Raw genomic sequence first — 21,856 nt, 5'->3', positions numbered from 1 at the left:
CAGTTGCCAGGGTAACTCTGCAGTGTCCATGGTCACATCTGAAAGCGAGACCAGAATAGAAGACATTCCTCAAAACAACCACATGCAATCGAAATAAAGTATTTCAGAAGTTCATGAAAAGATGGAGCCTTGCCCCAAAGACACCTGGCACAGTCCATGCGCTCCTGGACTAGGACACCCACCTTCTAACCTGGAATTAAGCAACTGGTCACAGAAATCATATCACACCTGATATAAGTAAAAAAACTGCTCCTTTTCCCTTATGGGATACCCAAGAGCCCATATAGAGTCCTTTTTAGGCTCTCTATAGGTAGGAGAAAATAACAGAGGCCAACCAGAGAATATTGAGAAGCAAAGCAGCTAGTAAGCCTGATCTTTACTAACTGTTGCAACAGGGTGCTCCCCCCACACACACACAAGGGGGGGGGGAAGGACCCCAAGCCGTGCAAGCTCTAATATAGACATTTTAAATTGCCCACCCTGGAGTCCAAGACTACCCCCAGAAACATCATAAATACATCACAGAAAAGGTGGGCTTCAACAGAAATCTGAGTGCATTGTTTTTACCCTGTCTGCCAGGTTACCTGTTAATGGTCACTTGACTAGAGTACTTGTGGAGCCTGGCCATTCTTTTGTAATGATAATACATGTACTTAATTCCTGAGCCAGGTCGCAGGCTCACCCTATTCACACCTTAAATGTGCCCTTAAAGCAGGATTTGTGAGGACAGAGACAATGGGGAGGTTTCTGCCTTTCCTTCGACTTTGTAGAGAAATATTTGAGGTGACTGAAAGAGTCAAAATGGCTTTAGGACTTTTCCTGTGGGTTTTGCACATGCGGTTTATATATTTATATATGTGTTTGCTTGGCACATTTATGAACATTTATTACATATATGCAAGACCAAAAAACTCTTATAGCACACCCCTTAGCCTAGGCTGTCCTGTTCCCTAGGTCAAGAAATCTGAAGCTGGGGAAGCTGGAGTGCCATTGAGATTTTGTACACACCTTTCATTTAAAGCACATTTCCCCCGGCACACACAACCCACACCTGAATTTATTTTGAATTGTTGGTTGTTGTTTTTTAAAAAAATGTTCCTTTGGTACAAGGTGCCTCCTGAATCCGAAGCTCAGCAAACCCTGCACTCAACGTGAGTAGCTGCTGCCTTTCCCAATTTTTTAGGTTGAAATGACTGACACGGAACAGGAAGAAAAGAGGGACACCTTTTCCCTCAATCTTGGGAATCTAGAAAACACCATGCAGAATTCCAGCACTTAGTCATGGTCCTGCAAGCTTGACCGCCTATGAAAATTACGAACGTGTAAGTATTTGTTCACACAATGCCAGGAGCTAAAACAACAACAAACCTCTTTTTCAAAGCTACGCATTACAGGGCGAAAGTGTCTCAAGAAAGTAGGAGTTGGCACTTTGGAGATCACAGTGTCCCCATGCCCACTGCCTTGTACCGTCCTCTGCACACACAGAAAAGGAGGCTGCATGAGTCACGCTGCAGGCATTTAGCCTTGAACTCTTTCTAAACCAGGCAGGGCAGCTGGGCGTTTTTCTGAACAAAATCCAGACGTGGGGGATGGGCCGCTCACAAGATGGACTGAGCACTTAAGCGCAATTTGACCCATTTTTTTCTTCTAAATTACACCAACAGGGCAGGATCAGAATCCAGGACACTGCAAGCAGAGGGCATTTGGGGAAGGGGCTGGAGGGGCTTCCAGAAGTCTGGGAACTTGTGTGTGTATATGTGGAACCATTTCTCTGGAGTGAAGGGATGCAAATCTTCCCTGGCCCTGGATGTTTCAGCTGCTTGCCTGACCTTAGAGGGAGGTGGGCATTGCATTCTCAGGGAGGAAAGGATCCAGACTCCTGCTCAAAGCCTCGAGGAGGAATTAATTCTCCAGGGGTGAATCCTTCCTTCTCTCCCCCCCTTCTATCTCTCTTTTTAATAATTTATTTTTTCCATTCTTTATAATACCTGTCAGGGGTTCAGGAGCAGAGACGCAGAGAAGGGAGGAGACAGAGAGCGAGGGGGAGGAATACGAAGGAAGGATGAGTGGGGATGACGACCCGAGATCACCGAGCCTGTCCAGTGAGTCCGAGGATTCCCAGAAGGGAGCGCCAGCGGTCAGAGCAAGGGGGGAAAGCAGGGGGACACCCCAGGAAGAAGGGTCCAGAGAGGGATCAGAGAGCAGCAGTTGGAGATCGGGACCCACGTGCCCAGCCGGGAGCAGCGGGGAGAAAGGGGACCAGACATCGGGTTCCGGAGGCTTTCAGCAGGAGGGAGGGCATGAGTCAGGAGTAGTCACGCCCACCTCGGGGAGCGACGAAACGATCAAGAGGAAGGTAGAGAGTTGGGCGCGCGCGCCAAGTTCAAATGCAGCGGAAGCTGGCGCAGTAAGCAGCCCGGAGAGTGAGCCAGGTCCCAAAGCCCGCCGCAAGGAGGCGGAAGGGTCAGGGGGGTCCGCGTCAGAAGAGAGTAGGAGAGAAGAGACCACGGGGGGCAGAAGGACCCAGAGACGGAAGGAAAGGCGCAGGAGGTGGAGCAAGGCTAGGGTATTAAGCTGGTGTGCTAGAGGCGGAGACTCAGACGGGTCTTCGCCAGTCTGACATAGAAGACGTGGGGCTGCACATTGCAGTTTGGAAATGGAACCTGTAACCCAATAAAGACTCTTTTAACGTGAACGCTGGCTAACGTGGTCCTATGTGAGCTGGGACTGGGTAGCAGCCCTGACAATACCCTTTCATCCAGTGATGTCGAATAACTTACAAAAAAACATTCAGTCGAAAATCTAACAATAACATGCATCAAAATCCCCCTCCTAGTTATTGATAACCGTATATACTTTTGTCCCTGCTCATTTATCCTATTCCCCCCTCCTCCCTCCCCTTTAACCCCTCCCCAAAAACTTGTTCTCTCTTCAGATCTTTAACCATGTGCACAGATTATTCATTCTAATTTGGATGCTTGGGTTGGCTTCTCCCGGTGCTATCCGATTCCTATAACTTGTCCATTTATTCAAAATCTTTTGACATTTGTTTCCCCATGTATCTTCCGTCATTACCTGTTCAAATATATCAGATTGTATTGCTGCAGGAATTTATGTATAGGTTGGGTTTTTTTTTTGCCCCTTCAGCAGATATCATGCACATGCAGCCCACTACCAAAATCAGCACAATCACTACTGTGACTTTTGTGACTTGTCCCCACAAAACACTTCATCAGTTTCTTCCTATCTGTTCAAAGGGCCTTTGCTGCACAATACCAAATGTAAGAATTCACTGATCAATGTATCTATGTACTGGCTCACTGGGAAAACTTCAGAAATTCATCTAGACTAGCTCCTCAGCAGCCCCTCTGCCTGAGTGATAATCCCTGGCATCCTGATACCTGAGTGCCAGACAGGTAGCCATTCCAGAAATAACAAACCCAGATGAAGACAAAAGGGTGTGATAAACTTGGCTGGGAAACAGGGAAATGTAAATGTCTCTTTTCTTACACTTGATGGGTGTTTGGTGGAGGGCAAGGGGAACCATGGGGCAGGGTCCAGGATGCTCAGATTACTGCCACCAGACCTCCCCTTTCATGATGTACGGTAACCGTGATGTATGAGTGATGTAGTCTTAGGGGTGTAGCATGGGGGATTAGCATCTAATAAAAATTAAAAAATTCCTTCCAGTAGCACCTTAAAGACCAACTAAGGAATTTTTTTTATTTTGACTATGGCAGACCAACACGGCTACCTATCTGTAACTGGAACCATCTAATAAAAGTTTGGGGGCTCTTTTGTTTGGGGCTTCCACCTTGTTTCACCTGGTGGCAGGTGGGAGTCCTGTCTGACAGTCTTCAATAAAGACCAAGCCCACTGGCTGCTGTTTTGCTCTGGTCTTCCTGGCTGGGGTCCTTGTTTTTCTGTCCAAGCGAGCCCTCAGATTTCTCCGTTAACAGTTTATATTCAAAAACCTTCCTGACACAGGTGGGACGTGTGTGCAGAGTCTCCACGTGGGGCCCCCAAAACCTTGGCCCTGGAAGGGAGGGAGGGCCAAACCTAAGCAGCCTCTGGCCAGCGGACAAAGATGGGATCCCGTGTCACACGCAAACAACCACAGTGACACCCGAGGAGGAGGGTGTTTCTAAGCGGAGGCTGGGGGTGCAACTGCCAGGGATGTTTTAGCTGAGATTCCTTCCTGATTTTGGGGGGGGGGGAGGACTAGGCGGTTCCCCTTCCAATTCTAGGATGGGGTTCCCTGCTCCTTGCAGTGCCCTTTTCAGAGCAAGCTGTTCCTCCTGTTTCTGGCCAAGGGGGGAACAATTCAGAAGTCCACCCAAGAGGGCCCCCCAAAAATAAAGCGTGGTAACCCACTTTTGGGGGTGTGATGAAACGGGGGGGGGGGTTCAGTGCAAAAACTATGCAGAACGATAGCAAAACTTTGGCATTGACTTGGATGTATTCCTTAATGCGCTTCCTATAAGACCATTGATTCTATGATTCTATGATTCATTGCCAAACTTTGGGATTCTTATCTCATTATACATGACTAAGCCATTTTTCACCTCTTCACCCCTTGCCTTTTCCTGTAAGACCTATTGCAGTCGTTAAGAGTCGTCAACAGGCTCATCTCAGCTATCTGCCAATCTCCCATTCCCACCACCCTTCTGAGTAATACCCCTCCCCACCTTCTCACTATATAGAAGGATCTGGCAACTTCTGTTTCAGTGTATCTGAAGAAGTGTGCATGCACACGAAAGCGCATACCAAGAACTAACTTAGTTGGTCTTTAAGGTGCTACTGGAAGGAATTTTTTTATTTTGACCAAGGCAGACCAACACGGCTACCTATCTGTAACTGAAACTTTGGGGTGATATCTATGACCGTCAGAGCATCACTTACGGGGGGGGGGGGAGAGAAGAGATGCAAAATACACGGGTGTTTCGCTGCAAAACGACCGCACAACTTTGGCGCAGGTTTGGAGAGGATCCCAAATGTTGGGGTTAATAAAATGAAGCTTTTCTGGCGAGAGAGAAAGCGCAGAGAGGGGGAAGAGGGGGGGGGCTTGCTGCACTGGCTTGCCAAGGGTTAAAAGGAGCTGAGCTGGATTCCTAGAGGGAACAGGAAATGAGGGCGGGGGGGGGGAGGTCTTCCAGAGCAAAAGCCCCTCCCTCCCCCGTCTCTTTCTGCCCGGGGTCGCGGGGGCTTGCATTTGGCTCTCTCTGCAAGCGCTGCTTCTGGGCGCCTCCTGGGACCCGGTGAGCTTCCTCTCTCTTCCCCCTTGGGGTGCACTGGGGAGAAGGGGGTCCCAGGGGTGGGTGTGCATGGGGGGGGTGCGTGCTCAGCTCATGCATGGGGGGTGGGGAAGACCCCCAAGCCAGGGAGAAGACGTCCCTCCCCCCTCCCTCTCTGCAAAGCCAGGAGGAGTTTGCAGGAGGTCTGCAACTCTGCTCTCCCTTGCCGTTTTGGGGAGGGATCTTTGGGTCACGGGGAAAGTGGCAGGCAGATCAACCCCGTTCAGGTGGATGGGAAAAGTCCCCTTTATTATTCACCAGGGTTGTAGCTGGGCGGAAACATTCGGACATAAAACATATGCAGGAAATAAAAAAAGAAAAAGAAAACCTGACCTTTGCAGTACAGAAAGAAACACTGTTGGAAGACGGAGGGCAGAGGAAATAAAAAAGCTTATTCGTTGGTTATTTCGCAGATTAGTTGGGCTGCAGACAGTGGCGTAGCGTGGGTTGTCAGCACCCGGGGCAAGGCAAGTAATTTGCGCCCCCTAACCCGTGGATTTGCGCCCCCTAACCCTAACCCCCAGATGTTGCGCCCGGTGCGGCCGGCCCCCCCTGCACCCCCCACGCTACGCCACTGGCTGCAGAAGGCGTGCTGGGGAGACCACAGATTCAAGAAACACAAAAGTATCTTTTGCTTGGTTTAATAACAACAAACAGAAACTCCTTTTACACTAAATTACAATATATCAATAAGCATGACCCATCCAGCAGGGTACTGAGAGAACTACATGCTGCTCTTTATATACTATACCCAACAGCTTAATTAACAGGTAACTTAACAGCACCTGCTATACTGCTTCACAGCTGTAATAATAATAGTAATAGTAATAATAGTAATAATTTATTATTTATACCCCGCCCATCTGGCTGAGTTTCCCCAGCCACTCTGGGCGGCTCCCAATCGAGTGTTAAAAACAATACAGCATTAAATATCAAAAACTTCCCTAAAGAGGGCTGCCTTCAGATGTCTTCTAAAAGTCGGGTAGTTGTTCTTCTCTTTGACATCTGGTGAGAGGGCGTTCCACAGGGCGGGTGCCACCACCGAGAAGGCCCTCTGCCTGGTTCCCTGTACCCTCACTTCTTGCAGGGAGGGAACCGCCAGAAGGCCTTCGGAGCTGAACCCCGGTGTCCAGGCTGAACGATGGCGGTGGAGACGCTCCTTCAGGTATACTGGGCTGTGGCTGTAAAACTAGGTCATGTTATTTGCTCTGGCCCTTAAAGACATATGCATCTTGGGAAACAACAATGAAACCTAAAATTTAAAGAAACCATTCAACAGTTGTAGCTGGATGGAAACATTTGGACATAAAATATATGCAGAAAATAATAAAAAAAGGAAACCTGTCCTAGTGCAGTGCAGAAAGAAAGACTGTTGGGAGACGGAGGGCAGAGAAAAGAAAAAAGCTTATTCCTTTGGTGCAGAGTTAAACCTACCTCTCGCAGGAGGCAGGGATGGCCACCAAAGCAGGTGGCTTCCAAAGGAGTTGGGGGCCAATGCATGGAGGAGGAGAGGGCGATGGGGGGCTCCTAGCCAGGAGGGCCATGTCGGCCTTCTTGTAGTCAGAGGCAGCCACAATTCTGAATCCCAGTTGCTGGAGAAACACAGGCAGCGGAAGTGTTGCTGTTGGGCTCAGATCCTGCTTGTGGCTTCCCAGAAGAGGCCCCTGGTTGGTCCCTGTGGGAACAGGAGGGGGGACTCAATAGGGGACCCCTATGGCCTGATCCTGCAGGACTTGTCTTCCGTTCAGATGCTGAGTTCCTCTGGATGCAAGCGAACCCTCCCTTGTCCTTCAGTTAGAAGGAAAGCTTTCCCTACCACCCATTCATCAGACAGGGGTCTTATCCAGACTCCTGGCTGAGCAACGTGTGCTTGTTCAGACATGCAGCCTCTCAGGTGTCCAAATGATCTTCTGAGACTGAACCTGATGAGAAGCCCCCCAAGGAATTGAAGGCAGGGGAGGCCCTGCTGGGAAGGAAGCAAACTTGGGGTGGGGGTCAAAGTGGCAGCCTCCCCCCCCCCATTGCTGAGAGTTACTGGGAGACCCTCTCCCACCAGCTACCATTCCCAGAGTTCTCTGGCAAAAGTGACAGGTTGTTAAACCGCTCTAGGAGGGTGTCTTCTAGCAGCTCTCAGCATCCTTTGCAAACTACAGTCCCCAGGATTTTTGGAAGAAGCTTTGGCTCTCTAAAAGTGGGGTGGTCCTGCTTTGCAGATACCTGGCAGGTGGGCCCCAGGTGTGTGTGTGTCTGTTTCTTTCTTTTTGGAATAACTTTTTATTGGGTTTTATTTAAACAAAAGGATCATAAGAAAACAGGATAGAGCAGGACCACTCTAATTTCCTAGAGCAGATCACGGCATTAAAACCCAATCTTAAAACCAGTTCAGAACCACTTACAACCACAAAAATGAGGTAACTCCTGCTTGCTTTTGAGCGCTGTCCTTTGGCCCCACCCACATGCCCTTTGGCCTCGCCCATTTGGCTCTCAGGGGGTTGGCCAGATAAATATCTGGCCCTCAGAATAAAAAACAAAAAGGCACTTCACTCCAGTAGTATGCTTGCAGATTTCAAGGGCTAGAAATGAGGCTGAAGCAGGAAAGAAATTTGCACTGAAGTGGGGGTGGGAGGGAGAGCAACCCTAGAGGACCCCAGAGTTAGGAAACCCCACTCTAGCCTGGTGTCCACATTACACTCGGTACAAATGACTCACTTGCCAATCACACCTCTGACTTCATTTGCTGACGGGAGACACTGAAATGGAGGAGCAACCAGTCGGATTCATCTCACAGAAATCCCTTCAGTTGCCTGCACCTTTTGCATAGTAACTTTCCTTTTAGGAGGGTTAGAGGATTCCTTTTTCTTTCTCATTGTTTGTTCCTTAAAGAAAGCTCAGTCTGGGCTGCCCAGTCCTGGTTCCTAGCAAGACTCATCCACGCTTGCTCAGGGAACCTTTTTCTTCTCTTGACCGTGTATGAATATTATAACAGAACAAAGTATTTGCTTTGGTAGCACCTCTCATTAGGACAGACAACTTGGCAGAAGAAAAAAAGGATTCCTTCTGATTTCTTGGAGGCTTCCTGAGAGTCCAGATGGATGAGCCAGACTCATCTGGCCCAGAAGCAGGAAGAGGCCATGCCATCAAAACCGAGAGCAGTGGGAGATTCTGGGAAAGCTCAGTGCAGAAGATCCTGGGTGAGGAGGACACCTTCAGCTCAGATGCGCAGAGACAAAAGTTCAGGCAGTTCTGCTTCCAGGAGGCCAAAGGACCCTCAGAGGCTTGCAGCCAACTCTACCACCTTTGCTATCAGTGGCTGAAGCCAGAAAGTCACACGAAAGCTCAGATGTTGGACCTGGTGGTCTTGGAGCAGTTCCTGGCTGTCCTTCCACCAGAGATGGAGAGCTGGGTGAGGGAATGTGGAGCAGAGACCAGTTCCCAGGCGGTGGCCCTGGCCGAAGGATTCCTCCTGCGTCAGGGAATGGAAAGGAAGCAGGCAGAGAGAAAGCAGGTGAGAGAGACTTTCCTCTGGATGCTCCCAAGGGGCTGAGAACATGAGGGAGAGAACCCCCAAATTCCCTCATTGGACCATCAGTTTTTGGAAAGCATCCAAGGAACGAAACCGGATACCGCTAAAGTTTTTTCATCAGCCATTCCTTGTCTAATCCTTCTCCCCATTCTCAGTTTTGAATCCTTGTTGCTCTTTCAGGGAAAGATTATCTTTGCAGAAATGGGCCCTGATTCCCCTGAAGCAGAGGAGACTCCCTTGGACACCAGAGACAGGCCACCAGGTAAGAAGGAATGAGGTTTTTTTTCTGTTTGGTTGCATTTTGTGGATTTAGAAACTGATTTGTGGGTTCTTTCCATCTTTTGGGGGAGGACACTTGGGGGCAAAAGCCCAAAGTGGGGGAAGTGTATTTTTACATAGCTAAAATACAAATGTCAAAATGCACTCAGTAGATAAGGCTTTTTCTAAGGCCCACCTGTAGTTGGAGGTGCACTATTTCACTTCTAGAAGCACACACTCATGGCTTCCTTCTTACCTTTTTCTCTTGCAGGGGACAGAACGTTGCCGACCAAAGCTTCTCCTCCATCTTTCCAGGGTGGTGAAGGGGAAGAAGAGGCTGTGGAACCAGATCAGGCAGGTGGAAGGAGCCTTGCGGGGAAGGAAGCCAAGGGGTGGGGGAAGCAGAGGTGGCTCTGAGCCCAAACACATTTCTCTCTTCCCCTTGGCTTCTGTCAACATGCCGGTGAAGGTTTATGAGCTGAGAACAATGGACAGCTCCCTCACCTTCACTAGGCTTCTGAATGTTGCTAGTATTATTTATCACTAGTTCAGTTTTAGTTCTGTACTGGTTGTTGAATGCTAAAATAAGCTCTTAAGCACAGTTCACAAACTGTACAAAACAGTGGCCGGGATTCACCTAAGCAACCCCATCAGTACAATACAAATACAATGGTTCCTTGGTTCTCAAACTTAATCCCTTCTGGGAAGTCCGTTCGACTCCTGGAACTGTTCGACAACCAAGACTCTGCTTCCGATTGGCTGCAGTAGCTTCCTGCATTCAATCGGAAGCCGCGCCAGACGTTCAGCTCCCGAAAAATGTTCACAAACAGGAACACTCGAGTTGACTTCCGGCGAGGCAGCATGGCGGCTGCAACAGCAGAAAAGAGCTCCTGGAGCCAGCCAGAGTAAAAGGCTCTGTCTGACCGATTCCCGGGCTTCCAGGACTTCTGCTGCCAGCTCTGCCAACTGAGAGGAACTGGGGGTGCCTTTCAAAGGAGCCAAAACACCCCCCACGACCCTGATTGAGCCGGAAAGGCACCCGACCCCCCCACCCCCCCAACAGCCGAGAGGAGCTCCAAATCCAGGAAGACAGGGGAGCTAACACAGAGAGGGAGAAAAAGAAAAGGGGGGAAGAAGAAGAAAAAGAAAGAAAAAGGAGCCCTAACTTTACTTTACCGCTGCTGCCCCCATCTCTGCCGACAAAGAAGAGGGGAGGTAGGTGAGCACGGAAGGCAAAAGAGGCTCCGAAAACACGTGGCTGAGCCGACTGGAGCCTACCCCTCCAGCTGCAAAGCCGCATGACAAAGGAGATAGCAGAAAAGAAAGGAAGAAACTACCCCCTTCTTTTCTCCTTTTTTTTTTAAAAAAAATCTCTTTTTAACCCCTTCCTACCCCTCCCCCCTTTTTTTAAAAAAAGAAATTCTTTTTTATTCCCCCCCCATATACCTACTTTCATCATTTTTCTTTTTAAAAGAGGGGCCACTGCTGCTGCAGCCACCCTTTATTTGAATCTTTATTTTTATTTCTATCTTTTCTACACACTATTTAAAGACACACTTTTCCACACACACACACCCTCAATTTAAACCTCATTTTATTTTCACCTCAAACTCCCCTCTTAAGAATTAAAATGGCAGTACCCAGAAGACAGCCCTGAACCACCACAGGCCATTTCCTGGGACTGCCACTTCGCCCCAGACTTTCCACTCCCTTTTACCTATCCTCTTTTACCTATACTTTACTCATTTTTTTAAAAAAAATAATAATAAAAAGCTCTATCTATATCTATCTATCTATCTATCTATCTATCTATCTAAAGACAACCCTACTTTTTTTTTTACCTTTAATTCTCATTTTTATCCTTTACCCGTACATTTTTAATTACTTTTTTACAAACAAAAAATAATAACAATAATTAGGGGAAAATATTATTATTTATCTTTTTCTTTTTTTAAAAAAAACCCACACATTTCCCCCCCTCTCTTTTTAAAGCTCTTTCTTTTCTATTTGTTGGCTTGTTTTTGAGGGGGGAATCTTTTGCCCCCAGCTACGACCACCACTCTCTTTTAAAACAAAAATTCCCTCCATATCACTGCTATTGTTATTGATACTCTCCCCCTCAACTCCCCCCCTCTTATTTTTCTCTCCCATTTTTCTCTCCCCTCTCTCTCTTCACCCCTCCTCATTTTTTCCCTTTATCCCACCTTTCATTTTCCATCCCCAATTTTGTTTTCTATCCCTTTTATTTTTTAAAATCAACCCCCCTTTTTAGCCTGTTTGTCAGTTTGTTTTTGAGAGGGGAGCCCTTCCCCCCACCCCCTCTTTTAAAATAAGACTTTTCCCCATACCATTGCAGCAGCTCTCCCTCCCTCCCTCCTCCCCTCTCCCCCTCTCTTTTCTTCTCCTTCCTTTTCCCACCCTTCCCCCTCCTCCTCTCCTTTTCTCTCCCTCCTCCCTCTCTCCATCCCCCCTTCCCCTAAAGGAAATACATACACACATTCATATCACCCTATCATAATTTGCCCCCCTCATACTATAGCTAAAACTACTGCTGCAATCTAATACCGCTGATATTACTGTACTATCTCTCCTCACTCTTTCAACTCCCTTTTTGTCTCTCTCTCTCTCCTCTTTTACTCCAATCTCCCCTCTCCCCCCGCCTCCCCCTTCTTCCTTCTTTCTTCTTCTTCTTCTTCTTCCCTTTTCTCCTTCCACCCTTTAGATATAGCCTATCAGTCCGTCTCTGTTTCTAAGCGCACTCCCAACCCCAATTTCCACCTTAACTGGACCCCAGTACCCCTTTTGGGTATATACAACCCCCTCCTAAACAAATATTTCCCCTGGCCCCACCCCTCTAATCTCTTGCATCTCTATCTGCTAACCCCCCTCCCTTTATATGAACTGTCTGTCCATTAGTCTACCCATCTCTGCTTACCTGCCCCCCAAGCCTCGGCGGCATCGCTGAGGCAACTACAGAAAACCCAAGAGAAGTTCTTAAAACACAGGCTAGAAGTGACACAAATGACCACCTAATCCAAACGCTCTGTACAGCCACCAGCCAACAAAGCCTGATCAGCTCAGCAACGCAACAATACCCAGGAATCACCACTGCCACAACTCCTAACCACCACACGCCCTACCCCAAGAGGACGCCAAGCCAACCTCAAACCAAAACTATCAGGGAGACTGAGATGACACCAACCAGGGAGATGGCAAACAATGCTAAGATGGTAACTCCCCTTCAAGATGATGACCACCCAATAACGAAACGAGATCTGAGGGAAATGGAAGCAAGATTAGAAGAAACACTGAAGGCCACAATGGCTCCCATGCAGGTACTAATCAACAATCTAACCTCCAAAGTGGAAGCTCTAGAGAACAAAAACCAAATGCAAGAAAGAATAATAGAGCAATACCGGGAGGAGAACGCACGTGTGAACAAGAAACTGGACGAACTGGTAAACCAAATGGAAGCAGAACACAGAGAGATGAAAATTAAGCAAGCGGACCTCGAAGACCGCAACAGACGTTGTAACATCCGCTTCCGCAACTTTCCTGAAAAAACAGAGGAGAAAAGCCCAGCAGACCTAATTATACGCTGGCTGAAAAACACAATCCCAACCCTGAAACTTGAAGCAGATGACTTGGAGAGGGCTCACAGAGCCCTAAAACCTATGCCAAAACCCAGCGCCCCCCCAAGAGACATCATTGTATGCTTCACACACTACAAAAAGAAGGAAGAGATATGGCACCAACTCAGAAACTCAAGCAACCTTCGATATGGCGAAACCCCTATTCTGGCCTTACAGGACCTGTCTCAGGATACCCTAAACCGGAGGAAAAGCCTGCGCCCATGCACCCAGCGTCTCCAACAAGCAGGGATCAAATACCGATGGGGCTTCCCCTTCCGCCTCATTGTAACAACCAACACAACACAACACATAGCTACCAACATACCTGAGGCCCTGCAACTACTAAAGAACCTTGAACTCGACCTCCCACCGGAATGGCAACCGACAAACCCACCAAGCGACAGCCCCAACCACGAGGAAACAACAGCAAACAACTGGACAACGGTACAGAAGAAAAAGAGACAACAGAAGCGGCACAACAACGCAAACCAATACAGGCAAGCATCATGCTCAGAACCGTCCCGCCGGCCATACGACACAAGAAACCAGACCAAGATTAACCAAACCAATTCATCGCAGATGGACAACCCTACAACAACAACAGCCGCAGCTGAATGAAGAAACCAGGAAAAAACCACAAACTGAAGGACTGGTGATTTCCCCCCCTCTTTCCCCCTCCCCCCCAAAACATAGATTTAGTTAACACCATCAGCATCCCCCCCAACCCCACACCCCCACAGAAATCCCCACCCCAACACCAGTCCAGACGACCTCAACCACATTCCCCATCACCCACACATTCAACACCCCTATACTCCATACTAGGGAAAAACAAATCTTCCAACCTTAATAACACAACCCACAATCAGGCTAAAATCTGATACCCAACCAGCACTATGGTGGCACCAGAGCGTACCAGCACCCACATCCCCACCCCAACACACCAACAATGTTGCTCATAACACTGGCAACATTGCTTATGAACCTTATACCTGACATTGACGCTACAAAGTCACTTCACACTGTCTCGCTGATCACCCCCTATTGCAAACAACAGGGGGGATGGCCTGTCCTTGAACACGGCCTTCCACACCAGCTGAGACCTAGGACCAACTGGCTAAATGCCAGATGGCCTAAAATACGCCAAACAAACACCTATATGATTACATATAGGAAACTCTCTACAACTTACCCCCTACTCTTTAACCCAAATCTTACTCTAATCCCATTACCCCCCCACCCACCACACCCTAGGTCAGCGCAACCCCACTGGTTCTTTAAACAACACGAAGAGAGAGACACAAGACAACCCGAACGGGTTGGCAGGGAATTGCCCCACATAATAGATAAGCAAGATGGCTAACCTAAAAGCAATCACATTAAATGTGAGGGGGCTGGGAAACCCCATCAAAAGAAAACGCATCACCTCATACATAAACACCATGAAACCACACATCACCTTCCTACAAGAAATACACAACCCACCCAAAGGCAGCAAACCCCTGAGCGACCCCCGCTTCAGTCAACAGTGGGTCGCACGAGGCTCAGGGAAAGCTCGTGGGGTAGCCATAATACTCAGTAGAGACCTGAACTTCACTGCCACAACAGTCCTCAAGGACAGAAAAGGCAGATTCATTTTCGCTAAAGGGACACTAGATGGCAAAATCAAACTGACAATCGGCTCCATATATGCCCCAAACACGAAACAATTAGAATTCTTCCAGAAGACACTAAACAAATTCCTCTCCTTCTCTGAAGGGGAAGCAATCCTAGGAGGGGACCTCAATCTAAATATGAAAGGTCTATCCCTGAAAGATATCCACCCCACAACCCCATGGGCAACCTTCCTCCGAAGGAAACCCCCAACAACTAGGAACTCTTACAAGTTACTAAAAATGCTAAAAAACAGGGGTCTCTATGACATTTGGGGTGAGCAAAACCCGGGAGACACCAGCCATACATTCCAATCGGGACGCCATGATACAGTGTCCAGACTAGACAGCATTCTACTCACACAGGGTCTGATTCCCTCAGTGGAATCAACAAACATAGGTAACATTAAAATCACAGATCACGCCCCAGTAGAAGTCATCATTAAAATAGGAGAAGGAACACAAACCACCCCATCATGGTCCTTCAGCCCCATCCTAACTACAAACAAACAAATTAGAGAGAGTCTCACAAAAACCCTCCAAAACTACTTCAAGGAAAATGATGTAAACAATATAACAACCCCCCTCCTATGGGACGCAATGAAAGCGGTCACCAGAGGAGCTTGCATAAAAGAGAAAACATTCCTTAAAAAACAAACCTCCTCAAAAATTAGCAAAATAGAACAAGACATCACAGCCCTCTCATCACGCTACAAACAAACAGGATCTAAAAAACTCCTCAAACTTATAGAACAAAAAAGGAGAGAACTAGACTCCCTAGAAATTAACAAAACAATGATCAACATTCTATACTCTAAACAACGCTTCTACGAATATGGAGGGAAAAACTCCAGATTACTAGCAAATAGATGTAGGAAAAAAGCACTCAAAACAAGAATACACTGCATCACCAAAAAAGACGGCAACATAACATTCTCCCCCAAAGAAATAATCTCAGAATTTGCAGAATTCTACTCCAACCTATACACCTCCCATAACCCACCAGAGAAGGAAATCGAAAAATTTCTAGCAGGACTGACCATGCCTACCCTAACTGATGAGGAACAGGAATTCATGGACAGCCCTATCACCCCAGAGGAAATAGATGCGGTCCTCAAAAAACTAAAACCACATAAAGCCCCAGGCCCAGACGGCTTCACAGCAGAATTCTATAGGAAATTTAAAGAACCCTTGATGCCCTACATGACCCGCCTATTCAACGACATCATAAAAGGGGGCCCCATCCCCAAAACCTGGACCCACTCCAAAATAGTCTCCATCCCAAAACCACTAAAAGACAGCCTCAAAGTCGAATCATACCGCCCAATCTCATTAATAAACCAAGACTACAAGATATTCACATCAATCTTGGCCAACCGCCTAAAAATCTTCCTACACAAGTTAATAGCCCCAGACCAGACTGGCTTTGTCCCTGGCCGCAATATAACAGACCCCATCAGGAAACTACTGAACCTGATCGAACACAGCAAGGCAACCAAACTCCCATTGACAATTATGTCCCTAGACATCCTCAAAGCCTTTGATTGCTTGGAGTGGAAATACATACTAGCAGTACTAACTAACATGAAATTTGGCCCCAACTTCCTACAAACCCTCAAACAGATATACTCCCAAGCCTCAGCAAAATGCAGAACTAACTATGGATTCTAATACTATAGCTATCCAAAGAGGCACGAAACAAGGATGCCCACTGTCTCCCTTCTTATTTATCCTGGCTCTGGAACCCCTAGCAATCCGCATCCGAGCAGCCGCAGACATCAAGGGAGTGGAAATAAAAGGCAGAACCTATAAATTAGGGCTCTTTGCAGATGACCTAATGGTCACAACACCAGACCCCATAAGCACAGCAACCTCCCTAATCAGAGAACTCAACACATTTGCAGTGGTGTCGGGCCTACAGGTAAATTTTACAAAGTCAGAAGCTATGTGCTTCAACACCCCTCCTCACACCCAAAAAGAACTCATGAAGGTCACCAAAATAAAACTTTGCCACACCAAGTTCAGATACCTAGGGGTACAAATAACCAGAAACCTCAATAAATTGTACCTCCACAACTACAAGCCCCTGTGGCAACAAATTAACAAAGACCTAAAGAGATGGAATAACATGAATTTCACTCTCTCAGACAAAATAGCCATGATCAAAATGATCACACTCCCAAAACTAACCTACCTATTCCAAACCCTCCCAATCTGGATCCCCTCAACCCAACTTCGCAGTTGGCAGAGAAAACTACACTCTTTCATCTTCTCACAGAAAAAACCAAGAATAAGCCCCAAATACCTGCACCTCCCCACCTCAGAAGGAGGATGGGGAATCCCCAACATAGAAGCATATTACATTGCCAACCAAATACGCCATATAATCCCATATATACTAGAAGATGAGACAAAACAATGGGTACACCTAGAGAGGGACACAATTGAAAACACCTGCACCACAACATACCCACTCCTCCCGAACAAACTTAAGAAAATTCCCACAACACTTAACAGGTACACACAGACCATGCTCAAAGCATGGAAAACACAAATAGGCAAACTATCCCCAACCCCATCCCCACTAATCCCCCTGGCGTACCACCCATTATTCTACCATGCAGCACAAAACCTCCAGATAAAAACCTGGCGAGCCAAAGGCTTATATCGCCTAATAGACTTTTATAAAAATAACAAACCCCTGTCAACACAAGAAATACAAGACAAACTAGAAGACACCCAAATGCCCTGGTTAACACAACACCAACTACACGCCCTCTTAAACAACCCAACAGTAAAATCAGCAGCAACTAGGCCCCTGACAACCTTCGAAAACCTCCTCCTAATAACAAAGGGAAACGGTAAAGGGACGGTATCCGCAATATACAAAATAATACTCCAAAATCCCGCAAATCCCCTAGACGCAATCAAAAAACAATGGGAGAATGACATAGGCTATGAGATTAACCCCACTCAATGGACCAGAATGTGGTCTAACCCCCCCTTTAAATCCATATCAACGAAAAGAAAAGAACTCACATTGAAACTCACCTACAGGTGGTACCTAACACCAAGGAAACTAGCGCTAATACACCCAGGAACCTCACCAAAATGCTGGAGAGGGTGCACCTCTACAGGCACATACCTCCACATGTGGTGGGAGTGTCCCAAAATCCAACTATTCTGGACGACAGCCATACAAGAAATATGTACAATAACTAAGCAAGTAATAGACATCACCCCAGAATTGGCCCTACTAAACATCTTCCAAGACAACAATGCCCATTTACACCACAAAGAACTCATAACCCACCTGCTCTCAGCAACCAGAAACACCATAACCAGACACTGGAGAGACCTGTCAGGAGTAAGCATGGACCAATGGTACCAAATAGTATGGGAAACAGCCCTACTAGAAAAATTAACTAACAAACTGAAACTGACACGGGGACAAACAGAAGAAGACACCTTCACCCCGGTATGGCTCCCCTTTATTACACACACAGCCCAACAGGACATTGACAATAATCCACCAACAGCATACAAATCAATATGGCTAACCTGATCCAAAACACCCACCCACCTCACTCACACACGAAAACAAAGATCACCACAGCCAATCACAAGCAAACAATCACACCCTAGGCCAACCCCAACCTCTCTCTCCACCAAAGGAACACAAGTGAACAACACAAACAACGCTGACACCAAACTCTACACACATTAAACATAATAGAAACACCGCCACCCGACCCCACCCCCATCCATCTTCCCTCCTGCCACCCCCCTTTTCTTCTCTCTCTCTTTTTTCTTCTCCCCCTAATGCCTCAACAAATGAAATGGATTTGTAAAAATGTTACATGAAAAAAACAAACCAAAAATGAGGCACTACACTTCTGTAAAACAAGAAAATCCTTAATAAAATATTAAAAAAACAAACAAACAAACAAACAGGAACACTCACTTCTGGGTTTGCAGCGTTTGGGAGCCGATTTGTTCGGGAGCCAAGCTGTTCGAGTAACAAGGTACCATTCCATTAAGGCATTAAAATAAGCATCCATACTTAAAATGTAGCAAACCAATCTTATTAAAACAAGATGCCAAGGAACAAGCGGAAAACAACAGAGCAATGTGTAGTAGATAATCTGTATGTTTTCTAAGAAGTGGACCTTTCCCTTTTTATTTTAGGGTCCGGGGTGCTTTGAAGATGTAGCTGTTTGTTTCATAGACGAGGAGGGGGTGTTGCTGGATCCTGACCAGAGAGCTCTGCATAAGGACGTCATGGAGGAGAATTGTGGGAGAATGGACTCTCTCGGTAAGGCTCCCTGTTCGAGCATGATATCTGTTTTGAAATGTAATACGTATCTCTATATCAGCCTTTCTCAACCTGTGGGTCCCCAGATGATGTTGGACTACAACTCCCATCACCCCTAGCTAGCAAGGCCAGAGCTCAGGGATGATGGGAGTTGTAGTCCAACAACATCTGGGGACCTACAGGTTGATAACCACTGCTCTATATGACAAACCTCTAGTATTTTGAAGGAGCTCAAGAGTCCTACCAAAACATCTGTGATTCTGACGCTCCCACAGCTCACCTTGAATGATTTGTGTGCAAATATTCTTCCTCCAGCTGTGCCTTTTAAAACCAGGAACAGGCTGGTCTGAACTGCCCACACCTTTCAAAACGGTTAGGTAACCTAAGGCCCGTGGGCCAGATGTGGCCCAATCACCTTCTCAATCTGGCCCACGGACGGTCCAGGAATCGGCATGTTTTTACATGAGTAGAATGTGTTTAACAGACTACTGTATTTTAATACTTTGTTGGAAGCTGCCCAGAGTGGCTGGGGAAATAAGTTGTTATTATTATTATTAATTTAAAATGCATCTCTGGGTTATTTGTGGGGCCTGCCTGGTGTTCTTACATGAGTAGTATGTGTGCTTTTATTTAAAATGCATCTCTGGGTTATTTGTGGGTCATAGGAATTCATTCACCCCCCCCCCAGTATAGTCTGGCCCACCACATGGTCTGAGGGACGGGGGACCGGCCCATGGCTTAAAAATGTTGCTGATCACTGTTTTAAAAGATAGGCTTCAGAGTTAGGGAACGTGCATTAACTTTTTTGGGGGGATTATTTTTGCTTCTGTCCATTTTCGGTTAACCTTGGAGATGGTCAGTCATCTCTTTAGTCAACCGAAAATAGACAGAAGCAAAAACAAACAAAAAACAGAAGTCCGACTAGCAGATAAACATCTATACAGTCGTACCTTGGAAGTTGAATGGAATCCATTCCGGAAATCCGTTTGACTTCCAAAACGTTTCGAAACCAAAGCACCACTTCAGATTGACTGCAGGAAGTTCCTGCAGCCAATCGGAAGTGGCGGAAGCCCCAGTGGATGTTCGGGTTCCAAATAATGTTCGCAAACCAGAATGCTCACTTTCCAGGTATCTGGCATTTGGGAGTCAAAATGTCTGAGTACCAAGGTGTTCGGGATCCAAGGTACTACTGTATACCTGTACAGCAGGTAGCCAAATTTGCACTGGCAGCCAAGAATCTCCGTTCCAGCTGTATGAATGCACTCCCAATTTTAAAACCTAATATTGTAAATTTATTTTTATATTGTAAACTGCTAACTGATTTCAGATCACAAGCATTCATGAGAATTGTTCAATTATTTGGGACTCCATTTCTTCCCGAGGCTCTAATCTAACCTAGTGGTCCCGGGCCCTAAGGAAGTTAGATTGGCTTCATCCAGAGCCAGGGCCTTTTCAACACTGGCTCCGGCCTGGTGGAACGCTCTGCCTCATGAGACCAGGGCCCTGCAGGATCTGATTTCTTTCCACAGGGCCTGTAAGACAGAGTTGTTCCGCCTGGCCTTTGGCTTGGAGCCAATTTGATTCCCTCCCTCCCTCTCTTTCTTTTTTCTTTTCCTTCTCCTCCTGCGATGAGGCATTTTAATATTTTAATGTTTCAATATTTTAATGTTGTATTTTAATTTTGTTTTAAGTTGTAATCATTCAACTTGTTTTTATTATTGCTTGTTAGCCACCCTGAGCCTGGCCTTGGCTGGGGAGGGTGGGGTATTTTTTTAAAAAAAAATATTATTATAATCCATTTCTCTTTTTGTTGCAGGTGGTGACAATTTGGAAATTAAGAACGAGAGAGACCACAACAAAATCCCCACAGTGGAGAAGACATATGAAAATTCAGAGTGTGGAGAGAACTTCAGTCAGAGCTCCCATGCCACTTCCGATCAAAGAAATATCACTGGGAAGAAACCTTATCAGTGCCTGGAATGTGGAAAGATCCTCAGTCGGAAGGAAATTCTCACATCCCATCAAAGAATCCATACAGGGGAGAAGCCATATAAGTGTTTGGAATGTGGAAAGAGCTTCAGCCACAGAGCCAACCTCACAGCCCATCGAAGAATTCATATAGGGGAGAAACTATATTTGTGCTTGGAATGTGGAATGAGCTTCAAACGGAAGGAGAGTCTCACTTCCCATCAAAGAATTCACACAGGAGAGAAACCCTATCAGTGCTTGGAATGCGGAAAGAGCTTCACTCGGAGGGATAGTCTCACTTCACATCAAAGAGTTCATACAGGAGCAAAACCGTATCCGTGCTTGGAATGTGGAAAGAGCTTCAGTCGGAAGGATAGCTTGACTTCCCATCAAAGAATTCATACGGGGGAGAAACCATATCAGTGTTTGGAATGTGGAAAGAGCTTCGCTCAGAGTACCCACCTCATTTCCCATCATAGAACTCACAGCGGGATGAAACCGTATCAGTGCTCAGAATGTGGAAAGAGCTTCAGTCAGAGCGCCCATCTCACTTCCCATCAGATAACTCACAGTGGAAAGAAACCCTATCAGTGCATGGAATGTGGAAAGAGCTTCGGTTGGAAAGAAAGCCTCACTTCCCATCAAAAAATTCATGCACGGAAGAAGCCATTTCGGTGCTCGGAATGTGGAAAGAGCTTCACCCAGAAGCAAAATCTCACAGCCCATCAAAAAACTCATACAGGGGAGAAACCCTATCAGTGCTTGGAGTGCGGAAAGAGCTTCAGTCAGAGCGCCCATCTCACTTTGCATCAGAGAATTCATGCAGGGACAAAACTATATGTTTGCTCTGAATGTGGAAAGAGCTTCAGTGAGAGCGCCCATCTCACTTCCCATCAAAAAACTCACCGGCCAAAATTACAGAATCATAGGATGGTAAAGTTGGAAGTCACCACCATGGTCATCTAGTCCAACTCCCTGCAATGCCGGAATCTCCACTACAGCATTCCATGACAGATGGACACCCAGTATCTCCTGAAAAATCTTCAGTGAAGGAGAGTCCACTACTTTCTACGGTTGTCTGTTTTTCCAATGGCTCTCTTGTAACTGTATCAGGAAAATGATGAGATCCATCTAGCATGACTAGTTTTTGAGAATCTCAGTGCTGTGTCTTAATAATCACAGCATTCTTTTTAATTTCTCACAAGCCAACCATT

General features: G+C 46.7%; 1 protein-coding gene across 2 annotated transcripts; it reads left to right on the top strand.

The window, feature by feature from the left end:
* Nucleotides 1-5,153: 5,153 nt before the first annotated feature.
* LOC309514916 (uncharacterized protein) lies at nucleotides 5,154-21,856 on the top strand. 2 transcript variants are annotated; one of them, XM_082192396.1, is made up of 6 exons: nucleotides 5,154-5,258; nucleotides 8,303-8,799; nucleotides 8,998-9,079; nucleotides 9,347-9,429; nucleotides 18,548-18,674; nucleotides 20,491-21,856. In XM_082192396.1, the coding sequence occupies exons 2-6, from the start codon at nucleotides 8,383-8,385 to the stop codon at nucleotides 21,606-21,608; spliced, it is 1,827 nt and encodes a 608-aa protein (XP_082048522.1). In that variant the 5' UTR covers nucleotides 5,154-5,258; nucleotides 8,303-8,382; the 3' UTR covers nucleotides 21,609-21,856. The 2 variants fall into 2 exon arrangements, with proteins under 2 accessions (XP_082048522.1, XP_082048523.1); XM_082192397.1 differs by lacking the exon at nucleotides 5,154-5,258 and adding an exon at nucleotides 5,345-5,726 and having other exon boundaries at nucleotides 5,882-8,799.

This window comes from Podarcis vaucheri (assembly GCF_965113315.1).
Source record: "Podarcis vaucheri genome assembly, chromosome: 12".
Lineage (NCBI taxonomy): Eukaryota > Metazoa > Chordata > Lepidosauria > Squamata > Lacertidae > Podarcis > Podarcis vaucheri.
Note: the sequence above shows the minus strand (reverse complement) of the source record. Positions and strands in the feature narration are given on the sequence as shown.

What these genes read in the sequence shown, in the direction of transcription:
- LOC309514916 (XM_082192396.1), top strand. Translation starts at nt 8,383, where the DNA reads ATGGATGAGCCAGACTCATCTGGCCCAGAAGCAGGAAGAGGCCATGCC. An exon ending in AGGCTGTGGAACCAGATCAG is followed by an intron (nt 9,430 to 18,547) that starts GCAGGTGGAAGG and finishes TTTTTATTTTAG; the next exon opens with GGTCCGGGGTGCTTTGAAGA. An exon ending in TGGGAGAATGGACTCTCTCG is followed by an intron (nt 18,675 to 20,490) that starts GTAAGGCTCCCT and finishes TTTTTGTTGCAG; the next exon opens with GTGGTGACAATTTGGAAATT.